This window comes from Monomorium pharaonis, chromosome 1, assembly GCF_013373865.1.
Source record: "Monomorium pharaonis isolate MP-MQ-018 chromosome 1, ASM1337386v2, whole genome shotgun sequence".
Lineage (NCBI taxonomy): Eukaryota > Metazoa > Arthropoda > Insecta > Hymenoptera > Formicidae > Monomorium > Monomorium pharaonis.
In genome coordinates, this window is record NC_050467.1 from 23,348,894 (window position 1) to 23,376,425 (window position 27,532).

General features: G+C 38.1%; 4 protein-coding genes and 1 long non-coding RNA gene across 12 annotated transcripts in view; 2 read left to right on the forward strand and 3 right to left on the reverse strand.

Annotated features, from left to right (window-relative positions):
- Positions 1–3,612, reverse strand: part of LOC105833026 (semaphorin-5A) — a 106,115-nt gene extending 102,503 nt beyond the window's left edge. The window contains exon 1 of the mRNA XM_012674423.3: positions 2,956–3,612. The gene's annotated coding sequence lies outside the window, so the exon portion shown is untranslated. The remainder of the gene's footprint in view (positions 1–2,955) is intronic.
- A 3,853-nt stretch (positions 3,613–7,465) lies between these two features.
- Positions 7,466–10,136, forward strand: LOC105831125. Of its 2 annotated transcripts, none has more exons than XM_012671035.3 (3): positions 7,466–7,710; positions 8,230–8,411; positions 9,702–10,136. In XM_012671035.3, the coding sequence occupies exons 1-3, from the start codon at positions 7,658–7,660 to the stop codon at positions 9,956–9,958; spliced, it is 492 nt and encodes a 163-aa protein (XP_012526489.2). In that variant the 5' UTR covers positions 7,466–7,657; the 3' UTR covers positions 9,959–10,136. The 2 variants fall into 2 exon arrangements, with proteins under 2 accessions (XP_012526489.2, XP_028048002.2); XM_028192201.2 differs by lacking the exon at positions 7,466–7,710 and adding an exon at positions 7,770–8,174.
- Positions 10,137–10,846: 710 nt separating this feature from the next.
- On the reverse strand, positions 10,847–14,450 carry LOC118645862. Its single transcript, XR_004963506.1, has 2 exons — positions 13,694–14,450; positions 10,847–13,182 (listed from the first exon to the last, which is right to left on the reverse strand). It is a non-coding gene; the product is annotated as an uncharacterized LOC118645862 (long non-coding RNA).
- A 1,850-nt stretch (positions 14,451–16,300) lies between these two features.
- On the forward strand, positions 16,301–25,006 carry LOC105831123 (transmembrane protease serine 11G). Its single transcript, XM_012671034.3, has 8 exons — positions 16,301–20,233; positions 20,879–20,991; positions 21,081–21,226; positions 21,291–21,403; positions 21,786–22,101; positions 22,695–22,939; positions 23,531–23,691; positions 23,918–25,006. The coding sequence occupies exons 1-8, from the start codon at positions 19,915–19,917 to the stop codon at positions 24,077–24,079; spliced, it is 1,575 nt and encodes a 524-aa protein (XP_012526488.3). The 5' UTR covers positions 16,301–19,914; the 3' UTR covers positions 24,080–25,006.
- The window catches only part of LOC105831122 (atrial natriuretic peptide receptor 1), a 97,847-nt gene continuing 94,585 nt past the window's right edge, over positions 24,271–27,532 (reverse strand). For all 7 annotated transcript variants that reach the window (XM_036286658.1, XM_036286598.1, XM_012671031.3 and 4 more), the window contains one exon: positions 24,271–26,895. In XM_036286658.1, the coding sequence (XP_036142551.1) occupies positions 26,227–26,895 (669 nt within the window). In that variant the 3' untranslated portion in view covers positions 24,271–26,226. The remainder of the gene's footprint in view (positions 26,896–27,532) is intronic.

Sequence of the window (27,532 nt, forward strand, 5' to 3'; positions counted from 1 at the left end):
CAAATTTTTCATTTTTAATTATAGAATACAATTTTGCTTTTAACTGTGAGTAAAATTCCTCGTATTACCTAAAATATTATTTTCTGCATAACAAAAATAAAAGTTATGATTTTAAAAGTAATGGCAAAACCTAATATTTTTCTCATTGAAAATCAGGAAAGAGAAAATATTGGATGCTTTCCAGCAAGCGACACAGAGGACACAGTATACCGCAGTGTAACACAGTAAATCATTTTATTCTTGTTGTTTGTCAATATTAAACAAGGATAAAATAATTCATTGTAAACTCGTCCATTCTAAGGACGAAAGAATGTCTTGCTGATACAGACAGATTTCTTAAGTATATTAAGCTGACTGAGTCTATTATGAAAACACATTAATTTCTACTTGAAATTATTTGCTAATTATTTGCTGAAAAAAAAAAAAGTTTTTGCTTCCAGCCAAAAAACAATACCAATGGCTAGATATATAGCTTAATATTATGCGATCTAGCCACTACAAAAAATCGTTTGTAAACTAAATAAATTAAAGAATCAACAATACATGAATTTTTTGTGCTAATTATTTGCTATCTTTTGGTGACAAAAAAATTGCTAGTGGCTAAATAGCTTAATAACAAGATACTATAAAAAACGTACGCAAACTAAATAAATTTTAAAAATCAACGATGTATAAATTATTTGCTAATTATTTTCTAGTCTTTGGTGAGAAAAAAAAATTTTTTGTTCCACCAAAAAAAAAATTTTTTGCTCCAGCCAAAAAAAAATTACAATAATTGTAAGTTCTGCACGTGTGTGAAGTTAACATCTTAAAGTTTAGCATCTCATAAAAATACTGCAGAATTACTTGCATCCAGTATAGTTCTACAGTTCTTGATAGGTTTCAACAATAGTTCCGTTAAATTACCTATTTTAATTAAATTTTTATAAATGAGATGCTAACTTCCAAAATCACATAATAGCATCTCACCGTATTTCGAATATACGACCACAGAGAAGACTAAATCTATACAGTTCTATCGTTTAAAGACGTCCTGTCAATAGTTCTGATGATTAAATTAATTTTAAAAAATTTTTTGTTACAAAACATACGTATATATGCGTAAACGTCTGCGCACGTAGATTTGGTGTAACTGGCATCTCAGAGAGACAAAATTAATTAATTTAAAAAATTTAGAAAGTATTTTTCAACAACTATCTTGATGGAAAACTTGTATTTATAGGTCTAGACATGAGATGCTGGTCGAATATCGACAGTTCTACTTATTTTAACGCAGTTCTCATATAGTTCCGGACGCGTACAATAATTTTCTAAAAAGTTCCGGTGATATAAATAATTAAAACATTTTTTGAACAATTATTTTGCCCGAAAAATTTGAATTTTGAGGGCTAGACGTGAGATGCTGTCTCTCTGGATCTCTTCCCGTCTCTCCCGGTCTCTCCACGTCTTTACCCGTCTCTCCCGGTCTCTTCCCGTCCCTCTCCGTCACTCCCGGTCTCTCCCCGTCTCTCCCGGTCTCTCCCCGTTACTCCCCGTCTCTCCGGTCTCTCCCGGTCTCTCCCCGTCTTTACCGGTCTCTCCCGGTCTCTCCCCGTCTCTCCCCGTCTCTCCCCATCTCTCCCTATCTCTACTCGTCTCTCACCGTCTTTCCCGGTCTCTCCCCGTCTCTCCTTGTCTCTCCCGGTCGCACCCGCAAAATTGAGAGCAAAATAAATGTTTATGAAATGTTTTAATTATTTATATCACCGAAACTCTTTAGAAAATTAATGTACGCGTCCGTATCTATATGGAAACTGCGTTAAAAGAAATAGAACTGTCGATATTCGACCAGCATCTCACGTCTATAGCCCTCAAAATTCAAGTTTTCCGGGCAAAATAATTGTTAAAAAAATGTTTTAATTAATTATATCACCGGAACTTTTTAGAAAATTATTGTACGCGTTCGGAACTATATGAGATCTGCGTTAAAATAAATAGAACTGTCGATATTCGATTAGCATCTCATGTCTAGCCCTCAAAATCCAAGTTTTCCGGGCAAAATAATTGTTTAAAAAATGTTTTAATTAATTATATCACCGGAACTCTTTAGAAAATTATTGTACGCGTCCGTATCTATATGGGAACGTGCGTTAAAAGAAATAGAACTGTCGATATTCGACCAGCATCTCACGTCTAGCCCTCAAAATTCAAGTTTTTCGGGCAAAATAATTGTTTAAAAAATGTTTAATTAATTATATCACCGGAACTCTTTAGAAAATTATTGTACGCGTCCGTATCTATATGGGAACTGCGTTAAAAGAAATAGAACTGTCGATATTCGACCAGCATCTCACGTCTAGCTCTCAAAATTCAAGTTTTTCGGGCAAAATAATTGTTTAAAAAATGTTTTAATTATTTATATCACCGGAACTTTTTAGAAAATCACACAAGAAAATTATTGTACGCGTCCGGAACTATTGTTGAAACCTATCAAGAACTGTAGAACCATGCTGGATGCAAGTAATTCTGCAGTATTTTTATGAGATGCTAATCTTTGAGATGCTAATTTCACACACCTAAGTTCTGCTTTTATCAGTTAGATTAATTAAGTACAATACATATATCGCAGTATTTATTAATCATTTAGCTACCTCGGGTAATTTTTACACACATATAATTTTTGGTGAAGTTGCAAGATTACTTTTTTTGAGTGAGCTCTAATTAAAACATCTAAAAAAGCAACGCATTACACGAAAAATTGCTGCTGCATGCGTAACAGAATTGATACCCCCCTCTCTCCCTTCCCCGAAAAAATCCTAGGTACGCCTATATATAGATATAAAAATATCTTTACTAACTTCGTGCACGACTTGTCTTTAATTGGTCGTGCTTTCACATGTCGGCCTATATCCCCCTCTTTCTCTCTAAATCATTATTTACTATAGAAATATTTACATAGGTTAACAAATTACTCACTCCTTTGCTGCTCCACCGATGCCTCCAAGGCTTCCCCCTCCTCCTCTTCCTCCTTCTCCGCCACCTTCTGCTCCTCTCCGTTGTCGTTCCTTTGTAGGCAGTCGGCACTCACGTATTGACATTCACCCGCGGAATCACGACTAATTAATTATTCGCGAACTAATTTTCAGAATACGACAATCGCGCGACACTTCACGCTTCGTCGTCCCCGACGCCGGGTGTCGGTCACACGCGCGCTTCATCGAGACGAGAGAGTAAAAGTTGGTTAGTTTCCACGATCGCGTCGAACACGCTTCAAACGCACGTATCTCCACGGATTTCCCTGATCAAATGCGTGCTTCTTTCGATGCTGGTAACAACACGCGGCGTGGCACGTGCACGAGAGGTTAACGGCGAAGAGACACAGGCGAGAAAATCTACGATCCGCTCGGGACTCGCGAGTCGTGACGGTGGCGTCTTGCAACATGGCGTCGCGCGGGACGAAGATCGCGATCGCAGCCAACTTAACGCGCCACCCGCCGCGGCGATAAGTTACGTCCGCGCCGCGCTTCAGAGTGTATGTGCCGCGCGAATTTTCCGCGTTTTGAATAGCAAATCGCATACATACACACAGAAAAATATTTATTTTAAGAAAAGCGATTATTCAATTTACTTTTTCCCCTTTGATAAGTAATGGTTATCTCCAATAAAGAATATTTTCTTGATAAATAATGTTAAAATATGCTTATCATAAATTTTAGAAAAATGCATTACCATACTTAAGAAAGAAATTTATACTTTGTTGAAAGAATATAAGATTGAGTTGAAGAAAAGTCACAGTAATACGTAAACGAAATTTTCACTTTAACTTAACTCAGAGTTAACTAACTAACTTTCTAACTTCTTAATTGAAATATTAAATTATACTTTATTAAATTTATACTTTATTAAAAAAATATAAGATTGAATTCCAGAAAAATCAAAGTAATATAAATAAAAGTTTTACTTTTGCTTAACTCAGAATTAACTAACTAACTTTCTAACTTCTTAATTGAAGTATTAAATTACTAATATTTAGAATACATTTCGAATAAATTTGTGTATATCTAAACTTATAAATTATTGAAAATAAATGATACTTATTTAATTCAAGTATACATTTTACCGTATGTGCACAATTTATTTTAAGACAAGTAAATTTTATTTGTTTCAAGCAAGTAATGAGAGTATTTTAAGACCATTCATCATTTCAAGAAGATATTCTTTGCAAAGATAACCATTACCGAAAAGAAGAAAGCTAAAAAATGAAAAACTATTTTTCTTAGCATGAGAATAAATTTATTGTGTGTACGTTTGCAATACATCCGAAATAATTCAAGTTCCGCAAGATGCATGAGGTTAGTTTCTACGAACGAGCGATACATCCCAAGCCCTTCCATTATCGCAACACATACTTGTGTTCTCGATCCGAAAACAATAGCATTTAAAATCAGCGAACAAATCGTTCAGCCGTGAATATCGCGACGGAACAATGTGTATAATTTCTTCTTGTTTTGAATTCTTGTCTCGAATGATTGAATCGTGCGGAGAAATGCGCGCGCTGATAAATAGCCGTTGCGTCAATACATTTACGAGGCACTAATTGCGGTAATTAATTAAACGCGCGCATTAAGAATTGTTAACTGCACGCGCGGGGAACGTCCGCCGCGGTTTCCCTTGCGAGCGCATTTCGAGAAGTAATAACGTCACGACGCGAACGGAGCGATGCACTCAAGCCAAATGACATAACAACACACGCCAACCTTGGGTAAACACAACACAACGCGTCGTACGATGCAGGAATCCGAAGGCCGTGTATCAATTCGTTACCGCTGCGCGATACATCCGCATTATATTATAATAAGATTAACGTACATTATTATTAACTACATTATAATAAAATTGCCGTGCACCGAGTGTGTGCTCCGTCCTTCATGCCTCAAATTTAATTAAATATTAATCAAAGAGATCGGTGTATCACTTTTAAATTGCTTTATTCGGCGAATCCTTTTGTATTTCTTCAAGAAACAACTATCACGTAAATAGGTGAAATGATAATTTACAATTGCTTGTTATTCTAATCACTTTGGTCTTTTGATTCTCAGACCGTTCGCCCCATAAATGAATATTACAAGTATTGTAATAATCGTTTCATCATTATAATTCTAGTTTCAAAGATATTCTGTATTAAAGAATTGTATTTAAAATGTGTTTTAAAATATTACCTTAAATTTTTCTAGACTTTTTGAAAGTCCAGAGCAGTAAAAAATGAAAAAGGCGAAAGAGATCCAAATTGCCTAATAATGATTAATGTAATTTTTAATATTGTAAACGCTGTTATATGGAAGATTTTTTTAGAACAGCCGCTTGACTCACTTGGGAACATACATCTGGAAAATTAGCATGGGAATCGAAAGGTTAAACAAAATGAATTGCGTGAAACACCTGCATCAATAAGCAACAGTCGCGATACGCTTACGAGTCTTTAATCTCAAGGGAGTTGGACCCTGTTGCGCACAATGGAAAAATACTAAATATTAGCGATGAGAATTAACATTTTGCAATAACTTTGAATAAAATGCTTATTACGTTTTTTCCACAATTTTGGTAATTAAATATTTCTCGGAGATTTCGGTTTGAGTTAAATACGTTTTGCGCTTTGTTTTTTTTTTGCTCCATTTAATCGTTGATTTTTTAAGCTCACGAAACAGCGACATATTGAACGGGCCACGTAATCGTTCAACACGTGTGTGAGATACGTGCTCGCGTGCGATTTGTTGATTGCCGCCGTGGAAAAGTTATTCTTGCGGCGAGAAATGTAACAAGAGCCCGATATATCAAGTGGTCCGTGCGCCGGAGTGCGAGCACCTCGTGAAATTACAGTGGTCGAAAAAAGCATTGGGCGATAAATCTCTCATCTCACCGACGCATCTCTCGGTCTTTCACGTCGCGGTTGCCGAAGGCCGCGAAATTCGGGAGAAATTTGATACATGCGATTTATCCCGACTCGACACTTCGCGTTATCCTTTTAGCATCCGTGTCTGATCGAACAGCTGATCGATGCGACATTGGAAACGATTAAAGAACTCTCTACGAAAAAAAAAAAAAAATGAACGTGCGTGTCATTGTACGTTTTAATGAAAAAAATGATGTCGTTTAACATAAAAGTGCTCCGTGACACGCACTTATTATATAAGATACTAGCTATGCCCTGCCACGCGTTGCTGTGGCTCTCTATTCTTATGCTACGTTTTTTTCAAATTTTCTTTGCTTTCGTTGTTTAACTTTCAAGAGCCTTGCTTTACTGTTGCTTTTTTTATTTTATTTTTGAATAAGCATTTATCTATCTTTTATAAATCTAATATTCATTTATTCACGTACTTCTAACTTTTTTTTCTAAAAGCTGCCATGGATTTAGAAATCCATTTAAAAGACTGTTTTAAATAAGTTCCCTTTTTTCAATAAAATAAAAGCCATCTTTATTTTTCTTATTACCTTAATTTAAACACAATAGAAACATTCTTCGTCTTTCCCGGTCTCTCCCGGTCTCTCCCCATCTCTCCGCGTCTCTCCCGGTCTCTCCCCGTCTCTCCCGGTCTCTCCCCGTCTCTCCGCGTCTCTCCCGGTCTCTCCCCGTCTCTCCCGGTCTCTCCCCGTCTCTACCCGTCTCTCCTGGTCTCTCCCCGTCTCTCCCGGTCTCTCCCCGTCTCTCCCCGTTTCTCCCCGTCTCTCACGGTCTCTATCTGTCTCTCCCCGTCTCTCTATTAATATTATATAAGATATAATATTAATATGTAAAGTATATTATAAGGTATTTTACGTGAAACAAAACATGTACGTTATCTGTTAATATGCATATCTATCACATAAAAAGTTGCATGTTGTTATATTATATTATAATAGTAAACTGCAATATTGTCAAGAAAGTTGTAGATATAAAATTATCCTATCACGATTCTACAAGGATTCTCTTTTTTCTGCAAGAATTTCGATTTTTCTTGATAAGAAGAAAAATTTAGAAATTTACTTTACAGTTCCGCTTACAATAATTATTCACTATATTATACTCAGAGATTGTCAACTCGGGAACTGTTGTTGCAATCCTGTTGTCCTCTATTTAATAGAATAGAAGTCACATAATTCGGAAATTTTAAAATGGAAAAAGAAATTTTTTTCTAGTTAGGTAAAGGAAAAGTATTACTCATATATTCATTATCGAGAGGAAAGTAATGGAAAATATATCTAATCGAACTTAGCCTTTAAAAGGAAAATAATGGAAAATAAATCTTATCTATTAAGTCATACATTTCTAAGACGAACGATGCTCACACATCTAAATCTTCACGTTTCTTCGGTTGCCGGCTAATGCGGCGTGCGAACATGTACATGGCCATGGCGTGGCAGCTTCGATAACATCGTTACCCGGGAATGTCTGCAATCTGTTGTATATATAAGTGTAGAGAAATGGCGGGGCGCGACAGAACGTCGGCAGCGCTAGTTGCAATACTGTTGATCACCGGTGAACGCGAAATAAGGCGTTTGTGCGATATCTACTTGTGCGCGACGTAATCTAACCGGATTTCCTTTACGCGCGGTACATTTGCAGTGGAAAGCACAACTCCACTTTCTACGATCTACATCGTAACGATCGTTGTAAAGATCCAGAGAAGAACCTCTAACGAAAATGATTAGGAAAGTCCGCTGCCATGTCGTGCTAATTGTTGCACTGTTGGCTAGGTCAGTTCTTTTCAGCAGAGATTCGAGCCTATTATTTTCCTTTCTCTCATACAACGACATACAGCGAAGTTATGTCGATTATGCAATCGCTGAGTGATTCGAGTCTGGTGCCCGTCTTGAGATCTCACCAATCAAGTCGAAACTAGACCGGTCAAGCAAGCGCGAACGAACACGGACAATCTGTCGCGGCACGTGGAGCAAATTGTTTGTTCGTTCGTTTGTTTGTTTGTTTGTTTGGTCTTGGATCTTCTTGGTACCGGAATCAAGGAATTAGGAAATCGATAAATTATTCTCACGCTGAATGCGCCGAACGTGTGCGCGCCAATGATAACTGGACTTAATTGGACTTAGTCATATCGCCGTATAATTATGTGCGCATTTATTCATGGCCGGGCCCGTATGAATCATCAAGTTGCATGGATGCGCGGCTATAGCTCGTACAATTGCGTGTCCATGCAAATAAAGTGCGTATAATCCGTCATTGATCCCTCCGATAGTTGTCAATTTTTTATGTTACAGTGCTCATTTGGCGATGGGTGACCCAAATTGGATATCTGATTTCACAAGCAACATCAACGCGATGACTCAAAATCTTCAACAACAAATACATCAATATACTCAAGATTTGCAGCAGCAAATCCAGCAGTCAGTTCAACCGGCGCTCGAGCAAGCTTACAAAACCATCGAAAACTTACCGAAAGGTAATTGATCGTAAAACATTTGACAATATAACGTCTGATATTTCTTTAATACGAAACTCGCGTTTAGAGCACCAATATGTAATAAAAATTGAAGTTATATTTAATAGTTTTTAACGCATTTATTTGCATTTGACATAAATGTATAATCAAAAAAAATGAGAGAATTTTGAAAAAAATAATTAAATTTTTGTACTGTTGATGCAACTAATATAAGAGCTATTTATAGAAACTGCGCTGCGTCCATATGTATTGAATGTATTACGCAATTAAACAGATTACTATTTTTTTTATCGTCACTGATACTTTTTACTTAATTTAGTTCACTTGTTAAAGTATCACTTAATATAATTTTATCTAAGAATTTCTCAAGCATTTGTGTCAATATTTCCGATCGGTTGCAATTATTTTTCTGTCGTCTACTATTCAAAAAATCCCGGAGCACCGCTATCTTAATATAACGTGTAGAAACTTCTCTTTCCTGTTACGCGAAAGAAAGAGGTCGACGCGTTTGCATAATAGTTCGCGCTTAACGATGTTCTTATCGTTACGAAAGATAGAGAGATGGAGATTCCAAAATTGCATCTCGTCCGCCGTGCAGTCGACATTCCTTTCACTATCGGCCGTGATATCGGAGTAGACACTCCGCATTCTCCGTTAGGTTTCAAGGCGGCCGGTATCCTTTTTCCGCTCGGTCTGTTAATTCGTTACTGACGTTTAACTCCTCGCGAAACGTTTATCTATGCAATTAACACGTGGCTACACTCACGAGCGTATCGAATCGAATAGCATTATCAGCGATTAGTATCGATAAAAATTTAATGGCCATAATACGCGCTTGGAATCAAGCATCGACGATTGATGACATTGTAATTTAAAAGCAATTAGTCAGGAATTATGCACGGTGTCGTACAGCTGCTCTTGTGGGCTCCAGAAAAATTCTATTATGCTGCCGCTAATAGTTAATTAAATTTGACTGAACTAATCTCTTTCTCCAAATAAAGTATCAAGTTTCTTCTATTTTTTGCACAAACGTTGAAACTGGGAGATTAAAGAAATTAAAATAGGCGGTTCTATACCATGTAACAATGACATCATTTAGTAAGAAGAATTCTTAGCTTTTCTGTACGTGTCAATATACTTTGATGTCACGTATAAACAATTATCGCAGTTTTATTTGACTTATTAATCATTACGCAGATGTTGCGTAATGTGTAACTGCGATTGCATCAACATACAACAACAGGAAACGACAAGAAAAATTTATGTTGAAAATTATGAATTTGTTTACAGATTCACACGGACATATAATAACAAATAATAACGGCAATGTCATAAGCATCAGCTCTGTAAATGGTCATTCAAAAACGGTCTTGTCCGGTTGGACCAATGGAGAACCGTACGTCCGCATTATCGAGGAACGAAGGGATGGAAACTATCTTTATCACAACGAGACCTCGTATAATCCACAAACTAATGCCACCGAGAGTATTCGCTGGAGACTGGACCTTGCTACTCCAGGTGCCAAGCCCGAAATTATCACGGAATAGTAAAAGAACTGTACATTCTTATTTTTACTTATATTGTAGTATACCGTTTGCTTAAATTTTGTATAAAACAATTCAAAGTTAAATGTATAAAAACAAAAAAAAGGAGATAAAGCTGTAATCTTGAAGTCTTCAATAAAATCAAGAATAAAATAAATTATGAATTACAATAAAGGCAGAATATATATATGGCATTTTTATTTATGAAGTTTGGTGCAAGTTTGAAATGCAAAGTCTGAAAAATGTGTTTTCTTCGCTCAGTCTGGTTTTAAGATACAATTACGTCGAAATATGTTTGATAAGCATATAGTTTTACACGCTTCTCTGAATATCGTTATCTGTCAGACACGAGAACGCAAACCGATCGTAAAATGCGACAGTAAAATTATGAGTTATACGGTGGGGAAAGTCACACAATTATCGGGTTGCGCGAAACCGACGGAATGGATACGGATAATTTTTTTATTATGATTTCGCAAGAGGGGATTCGCACGGAATAACAAACTTTAATTAAAATATGCGTTGACATTATCGATTTTGCGGTACCAATATCGATGTCTGTTCCTTGCGGTTTTCTATGTATGTTCAGCTGAATAAGCACTCGTAGTGACAAAGAATTCTCTTTCACTTGTGTACTTTGACGGCATTGCGAATAAAGCCCTTCTCAATCAAAAACTCTACATAAAAACTCTTATCAACGTTTTTCTATGTGCTTTATAGTAAAATTGATTATCTGCTATTAAACTGCATAAAACTAATTTCAGCGCATTATTCCTTTACCTATGTTTCTTTCAAACACGCGCTAATAATATCGTGTAATATCGTGTAAATTATAATTACCCTGCTAAAAATAATATAAAATTCTTTGTTTTTTTTATTATCTACTAAGCGTTTTTATGTTAAGAAAAGAATGTTTCATAAATAAACGCGATTATGACACTGTCACTTGCGTGACGATGATGTGACTGAATACTTTCATGCACTTTACGTTCTATGACTGCACTGCAAGTATTAAAGGATGGAATCGCGATGTGTGTGTTCCCTAATACGCAAGAAACCTATCATTTAGCCATAATAAAAATACGAAGTATTGAGGAGGACGATCGTTTCAGTTGAGTAAGGCGAAGAAAAGCGATGAATAAAAAATGGGCATAAATTTGCACGAGAAAGAGGTTTGACCAATAAAGAATCATTTGTTACGATATACGGCTACGAAATTTTCAAAGGGGGATATGGGTGGGTACCGTTCGCATTTCGAACGCATATACCGAATTTTACGCGTATGTAGCACACATATATATGTATTTATTTTTTTTTCAACGCAGTGGCGTCGAGATTGTATCTGACAACAATAAAACATTATTATCCAACGCATAATTACATTTGCTGTCAGTAAAAATATCTAAAAATATATTACATATATTATGTTTTTTGATATTCTTGCTGGACGAGAGTGTGCTTCATTTCGGACGTAACTACAGCTAATTAACATACTTATAGAATTTTTTAACGCGCTCGTAAACGTCGCTAAAAGCTGCAAAAACATGGCATTATTCCCATTTGCGTTTCGTTATAATGTAACATTCATCACGGCGCAATTATCACGACTCTATTTTCATGTAAATAAATTTGCCGCTAATTTCATTTCCTAAGTGAACAAAAGTGTTACATATAAATTGCAATAAATTAATAACAGGGAAATGAGAAATTTGCAAGAAACGGAGTTATGGCGAGGCCGCAGAAGTACACTCGGAAGAGAAGTTTTACTCGTAAATATTGGATTATTCGAAAATACGAGTAAAGACGAGGAGGTTGCAGCGTTTTACGAGCGTCGGGCGTGAGCTTTCGAGGTGATACGTACTTTCTTCTCACTTTCTTCCCTTTCGCCCGTTCTACGCCTTTGCCGATAGATTTACATACGCATACAAAGGGATACGTAATACGAGACTCCCTACGCGCCTCGGAAAGGGATACTCCCACATGAGTTTCGGTGAGATTGCTCGCTCGGTTTTCGATCTTTCTTTTTTTAATGGATGTGGGATCATTGTCTACATGTGACCACAACGACGAGACACGTGGGCGTAAACGGGTAGGGATCGTCGAACATAGGTTTCAGCCCTTTGAAATTTTATTACCCTATAATACCTTAGAACATTGAAACAAAAATGTAAATGCGCATTGATAGAGATGTACATATATTTAATCGACCTTTTTAACACTTTTTTGTAAACGTCCTGAGAAAATATAACTGTAATAAAACAGATTATTAAATGAGAAATAGAGAGAATAAAGATTCTGCGGATTTATAAATGAAAATGTTTCATAATATAGAGCACAATAATATAAAAACATAAAGATAAAGGATAAATTTTAATGTAATGCAACTGCGTTCCTGCTTTTACGTTTCTTTCTTTTAGAGGAACAGAAATATTATATGTTTCAATCTTGTCATCAGAATTTATTTACTTTTCAGAAATTTAAATTCGATTTAACATTTCTAGAGAATACGCAAATTCTTAGAATATTAATATGATTTTCTTCCAATTTAAAATAATTGAGGCACAGCACATCTGAAAATATAAATCAATAATAAATTATGCAAACAGAAGTTTTTTTTCAATCAATCCATTCAGATAATTTTTTCGCAGACAATCAGATGCATAAAATAATAACGTTTTTTTGTCTTGCACATCGGCGATACGTTCTTGCCGCGAGCGAGACGCGCATTTTCTAAAGCGAAATCTCTGTTTTCTCAATCGAACTGAGTGCTCTCAAATAACTAGCGAACAAATGAATGGAAATCGATCGGCGGGGCACAGAGGCTGTTCCACGAGTCAAGAGTTAAGTTTGCGAGTTTGTATCTTCCCTTTTTTAGCGTGTTTGTAAAGTTGAAGTTCTTCACGGTATGTCATTAAAATGCATGACTCTCGCGAAACGGGAAACTCCGCGCGGCGAGATGAGATCTCTGAGACGCGACGGGAGCGTTTCGTTAAGGACGCTAATTTGTCAGGACCCCGTGACACGGGGATCCCGAAATACGCCGTTACAGATGGTAATCGTCGGGAGAACGCAGAAGAGGTCCTGTCGGTGTGGTAACGGAAGCCAAGTCGAGATCGGGTGGAGGAGCAGGACTCGCGCGAGGCGACGGAATTCTTATTTACGAACAGATACGCAATTCGCATACAGGAGAGTATTTTTTTCTCTGTCTTGAGTAGAAAAAAGGTTTCCTGGAACAAGCAGTGTTTGAAATATGAATTCCACGTTCAATACGAACGACGCAGGAACTACCAGTCGCAGAAACTACCAGTTCCCATGTTTTTCAAACGCAAGGAAATATACACTCCACTTTATAAACAATTAAATGGAAATCTTATTATCGCGAAATAGAAACACACAAGAGAAATAATCTTATCTTGATATCTACATACTGCAGTATACTTTGATAATGTTATTTCCTACTTAATAATTTTCCGTTGTACGCTTCGCTGTACTGAATTTAATCGCGTTGTCACCGTTAACAAAAAACGAGATAAAAAAAATAATGTCAGAAAAACTGCGCCCGCAAGAGATGTTAAATGTAAAAAGACTCGGAAATAAAATATATATTTTAAAAAGAAAATGGGAGCACACTAATTTTCTTCTAACAAAGAGCACTACAGTATTTGCGTCTTGAACTTCTTTGCTGATATCTAACGCGCAGACAAAGGTAAATGTATACATATTATTTATAAATAATACCTTGAATAAAATCGTGTTGCATGACGAAGATCTCGACAGCAAAGTATAGTCCACTTACTGGTAGAATAATCTACCTGCGTTAACTCGAGCACGTCTCTCGTTACGATTGCGCGACGTGTGCGATAATGACTCGATCGGTGTCTTCATTCCACCCAACTTTTTATACCGAAATGCCGCGATAGCGGCGCTAATTGCTACGGAGATACGGTAAAACGATATTTATACGTTCCCGCCCTCTTTTACCCACACGCATACAGGCATGCAGTTTTTTGTCGTTGTCGAGTGCAAGGTGATTTGGTCTCGGGGAGATAATAATGACGCGCGGTCGTCCGCCTTTTTCGATCTCCCTTTGCGTCCGGATGCGAATTTTTCTTCGAAATTTCATCGGGACTCGCGTCATATTAATTTCTACTTTATATGCCAAATGCAACGGGCCAGCGAACCGTAGTATGGGCGCGTGTCTCGTAACTCATCGGAAATTATGCAGCACGGTAACACTTTGACGTTTTCGTTACTTTACGAGGGTGCAGCCTCAGCGCTCCTCTTCGTCTCTCTCTCTTTCGTCCGTGTTGCGCTTTTCAGATCACGGATTTCGCCGAGCAGAAGATTGGATGAGCCCGGGGATTGAAAGACGCAGGATTTCAAGCAAAATTCGGTTTCCAATACTGTGTAGATAGATGTCGGTATCAAATAATAAACGCAAACGCCACATTTTTATTGCAATTTCCATGTGTTCGAGTGTAAAAAATTTTATTTTTTGATATCATATACCTTTTTCGATATTAATTTAAAAGATTAAAAATTTGGTGAAATTTTATCTTTTTAATTGTCCTCAAAATATAGAATAATTCTTTTTAAATTTCAAATATCGCTTATTGCTGCGAGTCTGCTCTGATTTATTGTCGCGACATACGTCCAGCATAATTTCGCTACCGATATTTCTCCCGGCGCTTATTAGTGACGTCGCTATTAAGGCACATACGCATACTCGGCCGTATTTTTCGCCATTTTATTGCCGCGCGCATCTTTACGGTAATTTAAACGTGTTGTTCGCGGAAAACACACGCACGCATCGACGAAAATACAAGGCAATAATCAAACGCGATTGCCGCCGCTGGTTGAGCGAAGCCTCCCGCGAATCCCTGCAAGTTTCACTCGGCTACCAACTTAATTTCTACTTTATATACCAATTATGCCATCTCGAAGCGCACGACTGCGCTACGACGACGCGGCCGTTCGGTTCGTAACTCTTGGCGAATTATGGTCGGCATTATCGCTTCGACGTCTCGTTAGTTTACGAGGCAGCGAGCCCTCTTGCCCTCCCTGGCCACCTCCGATCGCACTTTCCCGATTCGCCCGCTCGTGCGGCTGTTTCGTTTACCGTTTTCAAGCGTGACCAGGACGGTTTTGGTCATTACGCAGCAATAAACATATCGCCGCGGACGAGTTTGGCCTTCAACTTAGAAAGCGATAAAAAGACTTATTCAGTTTATAGCTTCAACGTATAAAAAACTTTAAAATCAAAATTAATAAACGCTCTATTACATTTATATTGTCCATAACTTCATAGTTTACAATTATCAATGGTCTACAAGTGTGTCGGAGATAAACATTATATTGATTAACTGATTGCGCTTTGCTGCTAAATGTACAGTCAATAAACTGAGAAGCGGAATTAGAGAGAGATCCTTTCTAACATTTTTCTTGACGGGAGGAAAATTAAATCTGGTATTACGCACTTCAAACCGTGCATTCTGGGCACATTTTATTTCAGAGTGAATGTAAAACGGACTTTCTAAAGATCTTAAAACGGCATATTCGAGCATTAATAAGCGAAAATAATGCAAGAGAAAATTTTAAACTTTTGCGATATCCTATATGTGGAAATAGACAAACCTGCGCGGGTAGACACATTATTTTCTTATTCCAGCGAATCTCGATAATCTCGAGGGCATCGTCACTTTCCACTAGATATTTTCTTATCTAGGGTGATACAATGGAGTTATAAACTTCCGTGATTGTAGAATATTCGCTGGGTGGCAACGGATTTTATGACTTATGACTTTACTCTTTTATGACCTCTTTCTATTTCCGTGAGGAACATTCTACAGTCAAACGACATTTCATAGTGCATTTACCTATTTTCTCATATTTTTTTTACAAGCCGCATGTTAAAATGGCCCACGGTTATAAAATTATTATAAATTTGCTAAAAGTTAATTAAAATTTAACTTTTTAATTTAAGAGTGTAAATTTAAAATAAAAAAGAGAAATTTAACCAAGTAATTATTTTTTACGTACACTGAAAAAAGTCTTGTTAAATTAATTGAAAATCTGATAGATTCAACCAATCATTAAACCTACCAGATTTCCAATTAATTCAACAAAACTCTTTTTTTCAGTGTAATTAATTTTTTCGAATTTATTATTTACAAAATATTTTTTCCGTCTAGTATATATAGTTCTAATTACATTTTTTATTGTCTTAAAACAAAAGTATAATTTTTTAAAATAAATTTTACTATGTATTTTTGCTTCATACCATTTAATTGAAATATCACACGTTAAATTATTTATCTTCCTACATTAAATTATTTTTTGCACTTTGTAAACACTCAAGACATTTTTTAATTAAAGTTAAGCAATTACAGGCAATTTCAAATAATTGTTATTTCAAAACGCGTGACAGCGTTTCTTTTTAGATCTCTCGCCTTGTTAGCCGCCGGCTTTTAGTTACCATTAGAATCGAAAGGACGTGACAGGTAGAAACCCAAATCTCGTTAGCGTGTGCTTTCTTTTCTCGTTTATTAGTCCATCTTCCGTTCTGCCCTTTAATCTCCCAATGCATGCGATGATTCCTAGAAACTTCTTGATCACTTATCTTTCGTATTCTTATTAAAGAAGATAGATCATTCCTGATTTCTCATAAATTTTGTACGTAAAGGGAGATCAAATTGCTATCGATTTCGAAACACAATTCATAATAAAAAGTATTGTATACGTATCTTTTTCCCTTATGGAATTGTGTTTCGCGATTGTCAACAATTTGATCTCTAAAGGATCAAATTGCAAGGGAATAACACGACATGTGACTGTACTTATGTAAAAGTAACAATTGCAATTACTTCTTGACAGTTTGACAAATAAACACGTATTCACATATATCTGCATTAGTATTTTAAGATATAAGAACCGTAGTATATAATACCGTATTATTATGTTAATCTACGCAAAACGACAAATCTATGCGAAGTCTTAATTAGCTCTACTCGCTTTAAATCGAACTTCCTTCCTGCCGAAAATACATCGCGTAGAAAAGACCTTTTTTAGCAAGTAGGTAGCGTGCAAAATATCTCGCGAGTATGCGTGCCAAATTTACTCACGGATCAGAAAAGGGATATGTACGAGGTACCTTAAATGGTAATGCCCCAGGCTTTTGCCCTCAAATCGCGATCTCTCCGGATTTCATTTTGTCTCTCTCTCTCTCTCTCTCTTTTATCTCTCTCTCTTTATCTCCTTTTGTCGCTTCCTACCATTCTAGAGACACGTGCGCACTTTGCGTCTCTCATTTCTTCTACGATACGCCATCAAGCAACGTAAACGTATCTCATATTGATCGAATATCTTCACGAAGAAAGGTCGTAAAGTTGATACGTGACGCCAAGGAATTGGATGGTTCATCGCGCTAAGTTTCCCCGTGTGTTATTTTAAACATGTCTATTGGCACCTGTCTGATTTTGAACAATCCTAGTTGACGTAATCGTTCTTTGCTCGTATAAATCACTGTCTCGTATAAATCTTTTCATTGCCACTGTTTTCCTTCACGAAGACATCGGAGGATAATAACACGCGTGCAATATGGTAATACGAGCAATACGAGCGAGATGGATTCTAAAAATTCTCAGTCTAATCATATTAGAAGCATTACGTACACACTACATTTATCTTCCTTTGAAACTGTGAACGCGAAGACTCGTCGATACGACGTTAGATTAATCTTACTCACGAGCAGGACGGAGATTTTTCCTCGTTCTCGAGGAACTTTTGTACAAAAAAAATCGCGAGGTAAAAATTATTGCCGAACAATGACAATTTCTCACCGACGTGTACTTTCAACTTTATATAATTTTGATTCTTTTCTTTCCAATTTTTTTACAGTTACGCAAACGCCCATTTCTCCACAAAATATTCAGTTTCTTGTTCGGTGCCTGAAAGACGGTCTGTCAAAAAAAATTCACGGTGTTCTCTTTTCCATCTGCAGCCTTTTTGCGGCGAGTCAATTTTGCTTGCACGCGAACCTTACGTGCAGAATGCATACCTCGTGAAACGTGGTATTTCTATCACAAAGGAACGTATTCGAGCAATAATGTCCCTTTCGGGCAGCGCCGAAGACGAATTCTAGCACGCGAATGACGAAATGTACTGTTAAACGTAGTACATACAATGTACGTGTTAAGCACCCGGAAATTCGAAAAGCTAGGAGACTCGAGTATATATACATTTGTTCAGTGTAATTGAACGTGCAATGAGCACAGAGACACTTCTAACGGTTTTCAACGTTAAAAAACTATGTTACTGGACGCTTTGTCATTTGCGAAATGCGGACATTTCTCTGAGGGAGTTACGAATTTAATTACGCTTTTCTTTCGTTTGCGGATTCTCGGATAAAACGTTTTGCCCGAGTTCTTCGTTAATTTATCGCTATAACGTAGCTAAATCTACTTTTTTATTAAAAAAGAAAGAATAATTTAATTTTATGCAGACTAGAATAATTAAATTCCTCATTGCATATTTTCGATTCTAGCATATTTTCGGTTCTAAAATTATGTTTTACTGAATAAAAGATTCGCGGATCTTGCACGAAAAAAGAACAGCGTACAATAGATCGAGCATGATCCGTTATTGCTACGATCGACTTCAAATTACATTTCATTCGGAGCAATCAATGACGCGTGGATAAATAGATAGCCGACATGCGTAAAATGCTAGAGCGTGCTCCTCTCAATCTCTCAGCTGGGTCGTGTCCCCTTCGGCGAAATGTTATGAATATTGGTTAAGAAATCCTAGTTTATACCTACATTTAGAATGCTACATTAAACAAGAGATGTCTGAATTGTATTCATATCTAAATATAATGTAAAGACCGCATGCAAAAAAAATAAGATAAGAAACGTAATCACTTTTACCATTTAAATTCATGATTGAAAAGTCTAATCGTTCGCCTAATACTCCAAGGTACACAGATTGTCGTTCGCTTCTCACGCGACGTTTACGTGTACGTCTCGTACGTGCGTGCGTGCGTGCGTCCCGCGTGGTACGGTGAAGGCAATGGCCTGGACAGGTATGTGGGTGATGTCCGTTTTCTCGAGTATCGGGCTTAAAGACGAGGACGGAAGACCGCTGGATTTATCTACCGAGTATATTCGATAAAGAGAGAGAAAGAGAGAGAAAGAGAAAGAAAGAGCCTCTTTCCCTTTCGTGACTCTTCGTCCTCGTGTTCCCGCTTCTCTCCGCTCCTCTCGCGGGACGGACTCTCGCGAGAGTCCCGCTATCCCTCTCCAGCTCCCGGATCTCAGCGGCGGCGAGATCCCGCCGTGCTGCGGCGTCTGCGGCACGGCGTCTAGAGGCTTAATGAAACGTCGAACGGAATCGAATATTTCTCAAGTTACTGGCCGTCTATTACTCCTCGCCTCAACAAGCGTATGCGCCGGGTATTCGCATGAATTAACCTTTGTCCGGACAGGTCACGCGTAATTCTCCCGCCTCGCTTCTCCACTTCTACGAAATGGCTCCTGGTCCGCGGCCTTTGCGTCAATTATGCGGTGTTAATAGGTTCATTGAATGATCGAAGGAACGATGTCGAGTTACCGCTTTGAATCGGCACAATGTGACGTGCATAAAGTACTTTGACGCTTCAACAATTTAACCTGATGATTGTTGTAGCGGATGTAGAACATCGCTCAACAATAGTAAACAATTTTAACGAAATATCCATTGTACAAATTACAATAGAAACTTTATTGCAAGTTTGCAAACTTTTAAAAATATTTATCGTATATATGTATATATATGTATATATTCCATTTTTTTAAGGAAAAAAATTTTTTCTACAAATTTTAATGCAGTATTAGATAATTAACTTGCTATGCGTCTAATGATAGCAGTAAAAATATAATTACGTCTCAACATTTTTCATCAAATTATTCCTATGCACGTAAGAAATGTGCGCGTCATGCGAGCGCCTAATGGAAGATGTCCAGCTTGAAGGAGCGTTTGCGTGGTTCCGTATAGTACAGGCGTGTGTGTATATAAGTGACGGTTTTCCATATTTCGAAGTCATTGTGCGGTCTCTGGCTGTCGAGGTTGTCTTTACTAAAAAGCCGCAGTTGCGCGTTGTCGTGACTTGTCGTATAACGAGAACAGGTGCACTGACGCCAATTTCAATGACGCACATTAACATCCATCAATTTGTATTGTTCCTTTTATTGTGTATCCTTCAGTACTGCCGATGTCTTCCCGCCGGTTCTCAAAACATCGCAGGTGAGCATTATTTTATATTAAATAATCTTAGAATTACATTAAATTTTGAACTTGAACTTTGAGCTAACTTGCTTGAACTTTCTGTGATCCAAATGATAACGATCCAAAGTAACAAAGAATATTGTTTTTATATTTAACTTAGGACAAATAATTAGATTTTATTTGATAAAATAAAAAAAATTATATCATGATTAAGAATCGTTAAGATTTGTCTGACAAATACGTCTACACGATATCTTTTTTATAATGAAACTGTAACATAAGGAAATTGTTTTCGATAAATACTTATACTACTTCTAGAATCTGTGTCATATGAAAATGTATACGTTTCTCTTGACAACATTTTTATAACGTTATTTATATGCTTAATGTACACATTAAATTCCTACGCATCAAGTGTAACAAATCGTTAAAAAAGGTTGCAGTCCATTTTTTGAATTTCGCAAATTCCAATATGAGTATATTTCTTTATCTTTCAACGGAAATAACTAAATCACGTTACATGATAATATATCACTCGGGCACTCTATCTTTGGATGGTCCTCACTAAACTTCATTACGTGCCATACATACACTTTCACGCACATAAACACACAAATGTACATTGTGTTCGTCGAGGCATGTGATACATCCCATATATCTTAGATCCGGTGGTGGTCGAAAATCAGGAATGGCGAACGTATCCTCGACATACGGAACTGCTTCGATTTTCGGGAAACATTTCTCATCCGTATCTTCGCGATAAACGCGATCTAAAGGTGTGTTGTTGTTATATTTATTTAATTTGTCCACTCAAATTATATTTAAAGTAAGAATCGTCAAAGAGAAATGTGTGTTCTTTTTTTAGAAAACTTATCAAGCTTGTATCGCGCCAGGTAACCGAGACGGCCACTGCAAGCATTTTCAAGCTGGATGCATGGCTCTCACTGCATCTCGGTCACTGAAGGACTTTGGCTTGAATCTTGTGGACTATATGTGCATAATTGAGGAGACGTAAGCTCACATAATGTGTTTCATGCATCGATCGTTCCTTTCATTAATGTTTTCCTCATTGCAGGTACATTGGTTTGTGCTGTCCAGACAGCCAGGAAAGTATCGTGAACGAAAACACAATACGATCGAAAAAATCATTCTACGATAATTTAGCTAGCAAGTTACCGACGATTGCGAGTTTGTATAAATTTTAATTATTTATTTGAAAATAATATAATTTTCTTTAATATATTATTTTAATAAATTTTAAATATTTATATAAGATAAAATTATCTTTATCGTAATAATAAGTAACCATTGAAAGATACTTCTTTTTAATTGAATATAAATTGTTATTATAGTAATAATATATTTTTACATATTTATTTCTTCTTATATGTAAAATTTCATTACGATAAGTACGCACATAAAAGTTTTTATCAGCTAACTTAACGCATCTCGATGAAAGTTCATACACGTGCGCTTTCATGACAAACACCGATGTCCGTCGCGGTACTTGTGATATCAAGTGTCCGTTCAGTAAGCGAAAGTGTATGTACTTCAAATTCTTCTCCCGCAGATCTCGATGACAATGAGGAAGAGTGGGATGAAACCTACAGAAACGAGGACGAGAATAGGCTGTCTGTCAACAAGACAGGCAATGCGAATTTGCGGAAAGACCTGATGCCGGCCAAGCAAGAGACTAGGAAGCCACGAAAGCCTAGAGGGTGCGGCACTACCGCGAGAACAAAGACCAAAATCGCGGGTGGCCACCCTGCTAATCCTAAAGAGTGGCCGTGGATGGCGGCTCTTCTCAGACAAGGTGCGATTCAGTATTGCGGAGGTGTATTAATCACCGATAGACACGTACTTACCGCCGCACACTGTGTTTACAGGTAAATTACCATGTATAAACGTTCATTAATACTTTTTTTTTCTATAAAATCAAATGTGAATCAAATATGGAATTTCTCGATATTAAACGCTTAACGAGTTAATAGTTTCAACTACTTTGTTGTTACGAAATATTAAGCCAAGATTTTTCTCCAATTTTACTACAATTATAATTTTTTTCTCATACATTTGATATGAATTCACGTTGCATCTTGTTTTAATGTAAACCCAAATAGAGCGGAGAATCGGTTGCGACTGCATTAAAGAAGAACTACGACAAGTGGTTACAATAAAGAAAGAAATATATACATGTTATATTCATTTACATGTGTACGTCCTCATACCTCAAACGTTTATGAGCAAAGGTTATGATGTGGACGGTATTTCAGACGCATTCATATTCCTGCGGTCACGGTTGACGGCGATCGCGCTTAGACTTTATAATGTTTTCGGCGCGCCGGCAAATATTTCCTCGCGTCTTCGTCGGAGGCTCTAACGCGCGTTACACTCGCTCCGTTTGTCGTAACCATGAAATGAACAGTTAGACTATGGGAATGCGTTACAGTTATCCCAGCGACGTTGTATTTTTATATAGGTTCAAATTACGCGACATTACCGTGAGACTCGGCGAGTATGATTTCACAACGTCCGAGGAGACGCGGGCGTTGGATTTCACGGTGTCGGAGATACGGATACACAGGGACTTCAAATTGAACACCTACGAGCACGACATCGCTATCATTAAGATCCATCGACCGACCGTCTTCAACAGCTATATCTGGCCGATCTGTCTTCCGCCCATTCAGCAATCGTTCGAGTCGAAAAACGCCATCGTTACCGGTACAAATAAATATTATTTCTTAAGTGTATATATATATATATATATATATATACGAAAATTAACATCTATTCAAACCTATCATTCATACACTTGTAGACCATTTTTTTATCGTCGTAAATTTATTGATGAAAACACACACACACATGTAGCGTATTTCATATATATGTTCAAGTCCAAATTCTTTAATAAACGAAATTTATATCATTATTTATTGTTATATTGCTGGAAATATTTTTAAATACTCAAAAAGAAGTTGGTTTTTGGAAGTATTAAAAAACTCTAGTATTTAGATACAAATCTAGAAATAATTTTGCCGGAACATCAAAATAATAACGCAAAACGCTCAAGCGTGATGAACAATGTTGCAAAAAGTTTTGACTTCTAGCGTCCAGCTTGAACGTCCTATATAATTATTTTCAACAGAAAATTAAATCTTTATCTAGCTCAATTTTTAGATACTTCAACATCGTTTTTTTTTTCATGTAGCGAGTATAAGCTTACCGTGAAACAAGTTAGTTTCCGTGACTCATCTCTGTTAAATACGAAAGAAGTTATTCTCGTAATATAAAAATAATAAATATTTTTACCAGGCTGGGGCACGCAATATTACGGAGGACCCGCTAGTTCAGTGCTGCTGGAAGCCGAGATCCCGGTATGGCCCCAGGAAAGATGCGTTCGCAGTTTTACGCAACTGATCCCGAATACCACTCTGTGCGCCGGCGCTTACGAGGGCGGCCGTGACTCCTGTCAGGTGAGATAATTATTTATTTATTCTGAAAAACCATCGAGCGTAACGCGAGACACCGCGCCGATGCGATAAAATGTCAAGTGCGCGCGGTCTAGCTAGAAAATTCGCCTTTAATGAATCTTCTTGGTTGAAATTCATTAATATTTTAAGACAACACTGAGAGGCGTCAAGAAAAACACAGATCTACCTTAATTGTATCAGGTCCGATGACTCGTCCTTTTTTTTTCAGGGCGACTCGGGCGGTCCGTTGCTGCATCAACTTGCCAACGGCAGATGGGTCAACATCGGGATAGTATCCTGGGGAATTCGCTGCGGTGAACCCGGATATCCGGGGATATATACCCGCGTTAGCTCTTACCTTGATTGGATATTTGCGAACGCCGTGTTTTGAGAGTTACATACCACCAGCCGCCACTCACACGTGCCAAAGATTTTTCTACTTTTATACATTTAGAATTTCTTGCACTTAAAACAACATTCATTTGACAAAACGATCCTTCCGGCTCCGATCGACGGCGCAAAAGTGAATTTATTCAAACGGCTACCCAATCGGACGCCGAATTGACTGTTAAAAACAATCTTGAAAACGATTAAACTTTATTTTCGGAATATTCATTGGTACATCGTTGAAAGAGAGATTGACACAGATAGAATTTCACTCTTTGCGATGCGTCACATCCCCTCGTGCCCACCACATCACGTTTACAACAGGGGCAACCGCGGAGTATCATCAGCCACCTGCACCGTTTCGTACATTAAACACGGGTATGCAATCGCGACCGCATGTGCACATACCTATCTCGTGTGTAGTACGTATAAATGTACGTGTGTGCGTGTATATGTGTATGTGTGTGTCTTTCGCAGTATATGCACTCCCGCATATTGGTTAATTAATTTCTTAGACTCGTTTCGCGAGAGGCCCAGCCTCCATCCATTTCACGAACATTCGCCCTAAACATTGACGTTAGCTATGGTAACTTTTGCTTCTGCAGCCATATACATAGATATATAATCTAATCTCGTAACATATACATGTACCTGCGTATACATATATATCTTTTTTTTTTGTTCTCTTTTGTATATTTATATATAACATCCTTACACATATAGGTACGGAATTGTGTTGTTTGCTTGGATCTCGCGACGCGTTGCGAACGGTAATGTTTGCCGTGTCGGGTATGCGACGATAAACACTGTGGCCGAGCTACGTCTTTCATGATGCTTACTTGTAATCCGATGATTTCGCAGATGAGTTCGGAAGGATCAGAGGAGTTCGAAAAATATTTTACCGCAAATAAAAATCTTATATATATTGGAAGAAACTTACGCAAATATTTCTACAGAACGTATAACATTTTGATCAGAGAAAACTTACCGTTGTTTTTCCTACTATCAATTTTAAGTCAACTTCTTCAATCTCTTCGTCGATAAATTTTAACTTTAATTCTCTCTCTCTCTCTCTCTCTCTCTCAACTAAAATAATAATGTAGACAGAGAAAGGCGATTCAGTCAACCATGGTCATTTTTTGATAAAATATATCCTCGTAAAAAGAGAAAATCTAGATTCGCCTGCATTCACTGTCGGATCTAAATTAATTCGGCGTTTAAAGCTCGGCGGGAATCAAGTACTGGCCGCGACTATATAAACTTCGGAAAACTTGGCCGCTAAGCTAATTAGTAAGCCCGTTACATTGCCGTCGCAAACGAATCTCATGGGAACATGCGCGCGTAAACGGGAAATGCTCTCGCTTTGGTAGGTACGAATAATTAAAATGCACACACACGCGCACGACCGGTATAATACTGTGTCCATGTATAGAAGACTATAAGTACTCTCGGCAAAAGATCGCCGGTCGTGTATGTACTTCTCTATTAATTAATTACTCCTTCATCTCTTCATCGGTCTTCGGATCATCCTGATGATCCTCATTGTCCATCTTTGTCGCACGATTTGGTTCGCGCGTGTCTACTCTAAATTGCGTTAATTGATAAACATTGGTTCCATAATACCTTGTAGGAAGAGATCACTTTCAGCGTGCTTGTGGAGTCGGTCCCGCTTTGTCAGCTATCATCTATCGCAATAACAGCGCGAACAACATAGTCAGGATTTATAGTACCAAAAAGCAAATCTTCCGCTAACCGATTATCTAGAATTCTAATTTAATAGACACTTTCTAGAAATTAAGAAATAGTCGTGAAACATTAATTAATCCAAGAGAAGCACCATCGTCGTAAATCTGATAGAAGACTATTGTTGTCACGATATGTTCACAGATCACTCTGATTACTTCCGGGGAACGAAGAATCTGAATTTTAAAGGCTTCAGTAGATCAGGACGACGAACAAAATCTTTGCTTTTGTTACAAGTAGAGACCGTTCCTCATCGTCCAATTTATCCACTCTCACTTCGAGACCACAATTACATTTCGCTTTCTCACCAACAAACCCGAGCATCGATCGACTCGGTTGGTGAGCCCACGATATTCCTCGGAGACTCGGTAAGGTAAGGAGATCGTCGAGAAAGACATCTTAGGAGAGCTAGACCCTGGGGACCGCGCCCGCGGGTAGCAGAAGCGGCGCGTTGGGACCGCTCTCGGTGTGATTGGGCATACTCTCGGCCGCCGGGTACACCTGGTGCACGGAGTTGTTTGCGCTCGACGGCGGTCCGCTCGTTGCCGTGCGGTTGCGGGACGGCGAGGAATTGCCGATCGGCGTCGCGACGACGTTGCGCGACGCGACCACCGATTTGGGCGCGCCGTTTCCGGTCACGCCGGTGAGGCCGCAGGTAAGATTGATCGCCGTGGATTTCTGACCTTGAATCTGATTCGCGGCCGGTGGCGTTGAATTGATCGGGGCCGCTTGACACCGCGGCTGGGCGGTCATTAAACCCTGATGCTGCGACTCTTGCGGTCTCTGTTGACCCGGATGTCCCTGCTGGCCACCCCGCGACTCCTGACTCTTCGACTGAATCGATTGCTGGCTCGGGAACGGCTGATCCGGTTGACCATAAAATTTGTGTTGCTGACCGGCGGAAGAGAGCGCCCGTTGTTCCTGTTGCTTCGACTGCGTCGTTTGAATTTGCGGGGTGACGGAATGTTGATCCTGTATCGATATTTGGCCGATCGTCGTCGTGGGATTTGCTTGTTGCACGTTGTTGTTCGTCGGTTTTTCGCCTATCAACCAATAGGTGGTCATCGGACCCTTACCCTACGAATATTAACAAAAACGAGAGATTATTTCGTGTTAAAATGATGCGACGTTACTCATTGTATTCTATAAAGTCTATATAAATATTTTATAAAAATTCTCTACAAAGTTCTTCTAGGACATATTATATTTCTAATTTATTTATTATACGGCTAAAAAGACAACCTCATTGATGCAGCTCTCAAATGTCTGTTACAAGCAAACATATAAGATAATTTATTCATAGAGTTGAAAAATGATTAGCTGTGGCAACAAAATTACGCTTTCCGTATATAGTTGGCAACTACGGTAGGCGGTAGGGGATTAAGAACCCTCGGCGAACGCAGTACGCAGTAGTTCCAGAGATTTAATTAAGGTCGTCCTGTGGTGCGCGGTGGAATTCAATAGCAAAGGTGAAACCATTGTATCGCTCCGTTACGTGATAGCGATCAGCGTACGCGTTTAAACTCCGGCACGCTCGCGGAATATTCAAATAAGCGTCGGGCGCGCGTGTATTAAAACAATAGTGCCCGGCGAATGTACGAGGGGCATCTGAATTTTAATCCGCCTGCGATCCGCAAAGCCCCGCGCTTCGTACGCGCGAATTGCCGAGCGTATTTTCATCTCGGGCGCGCTTTTACTAATTAACTGCATATCG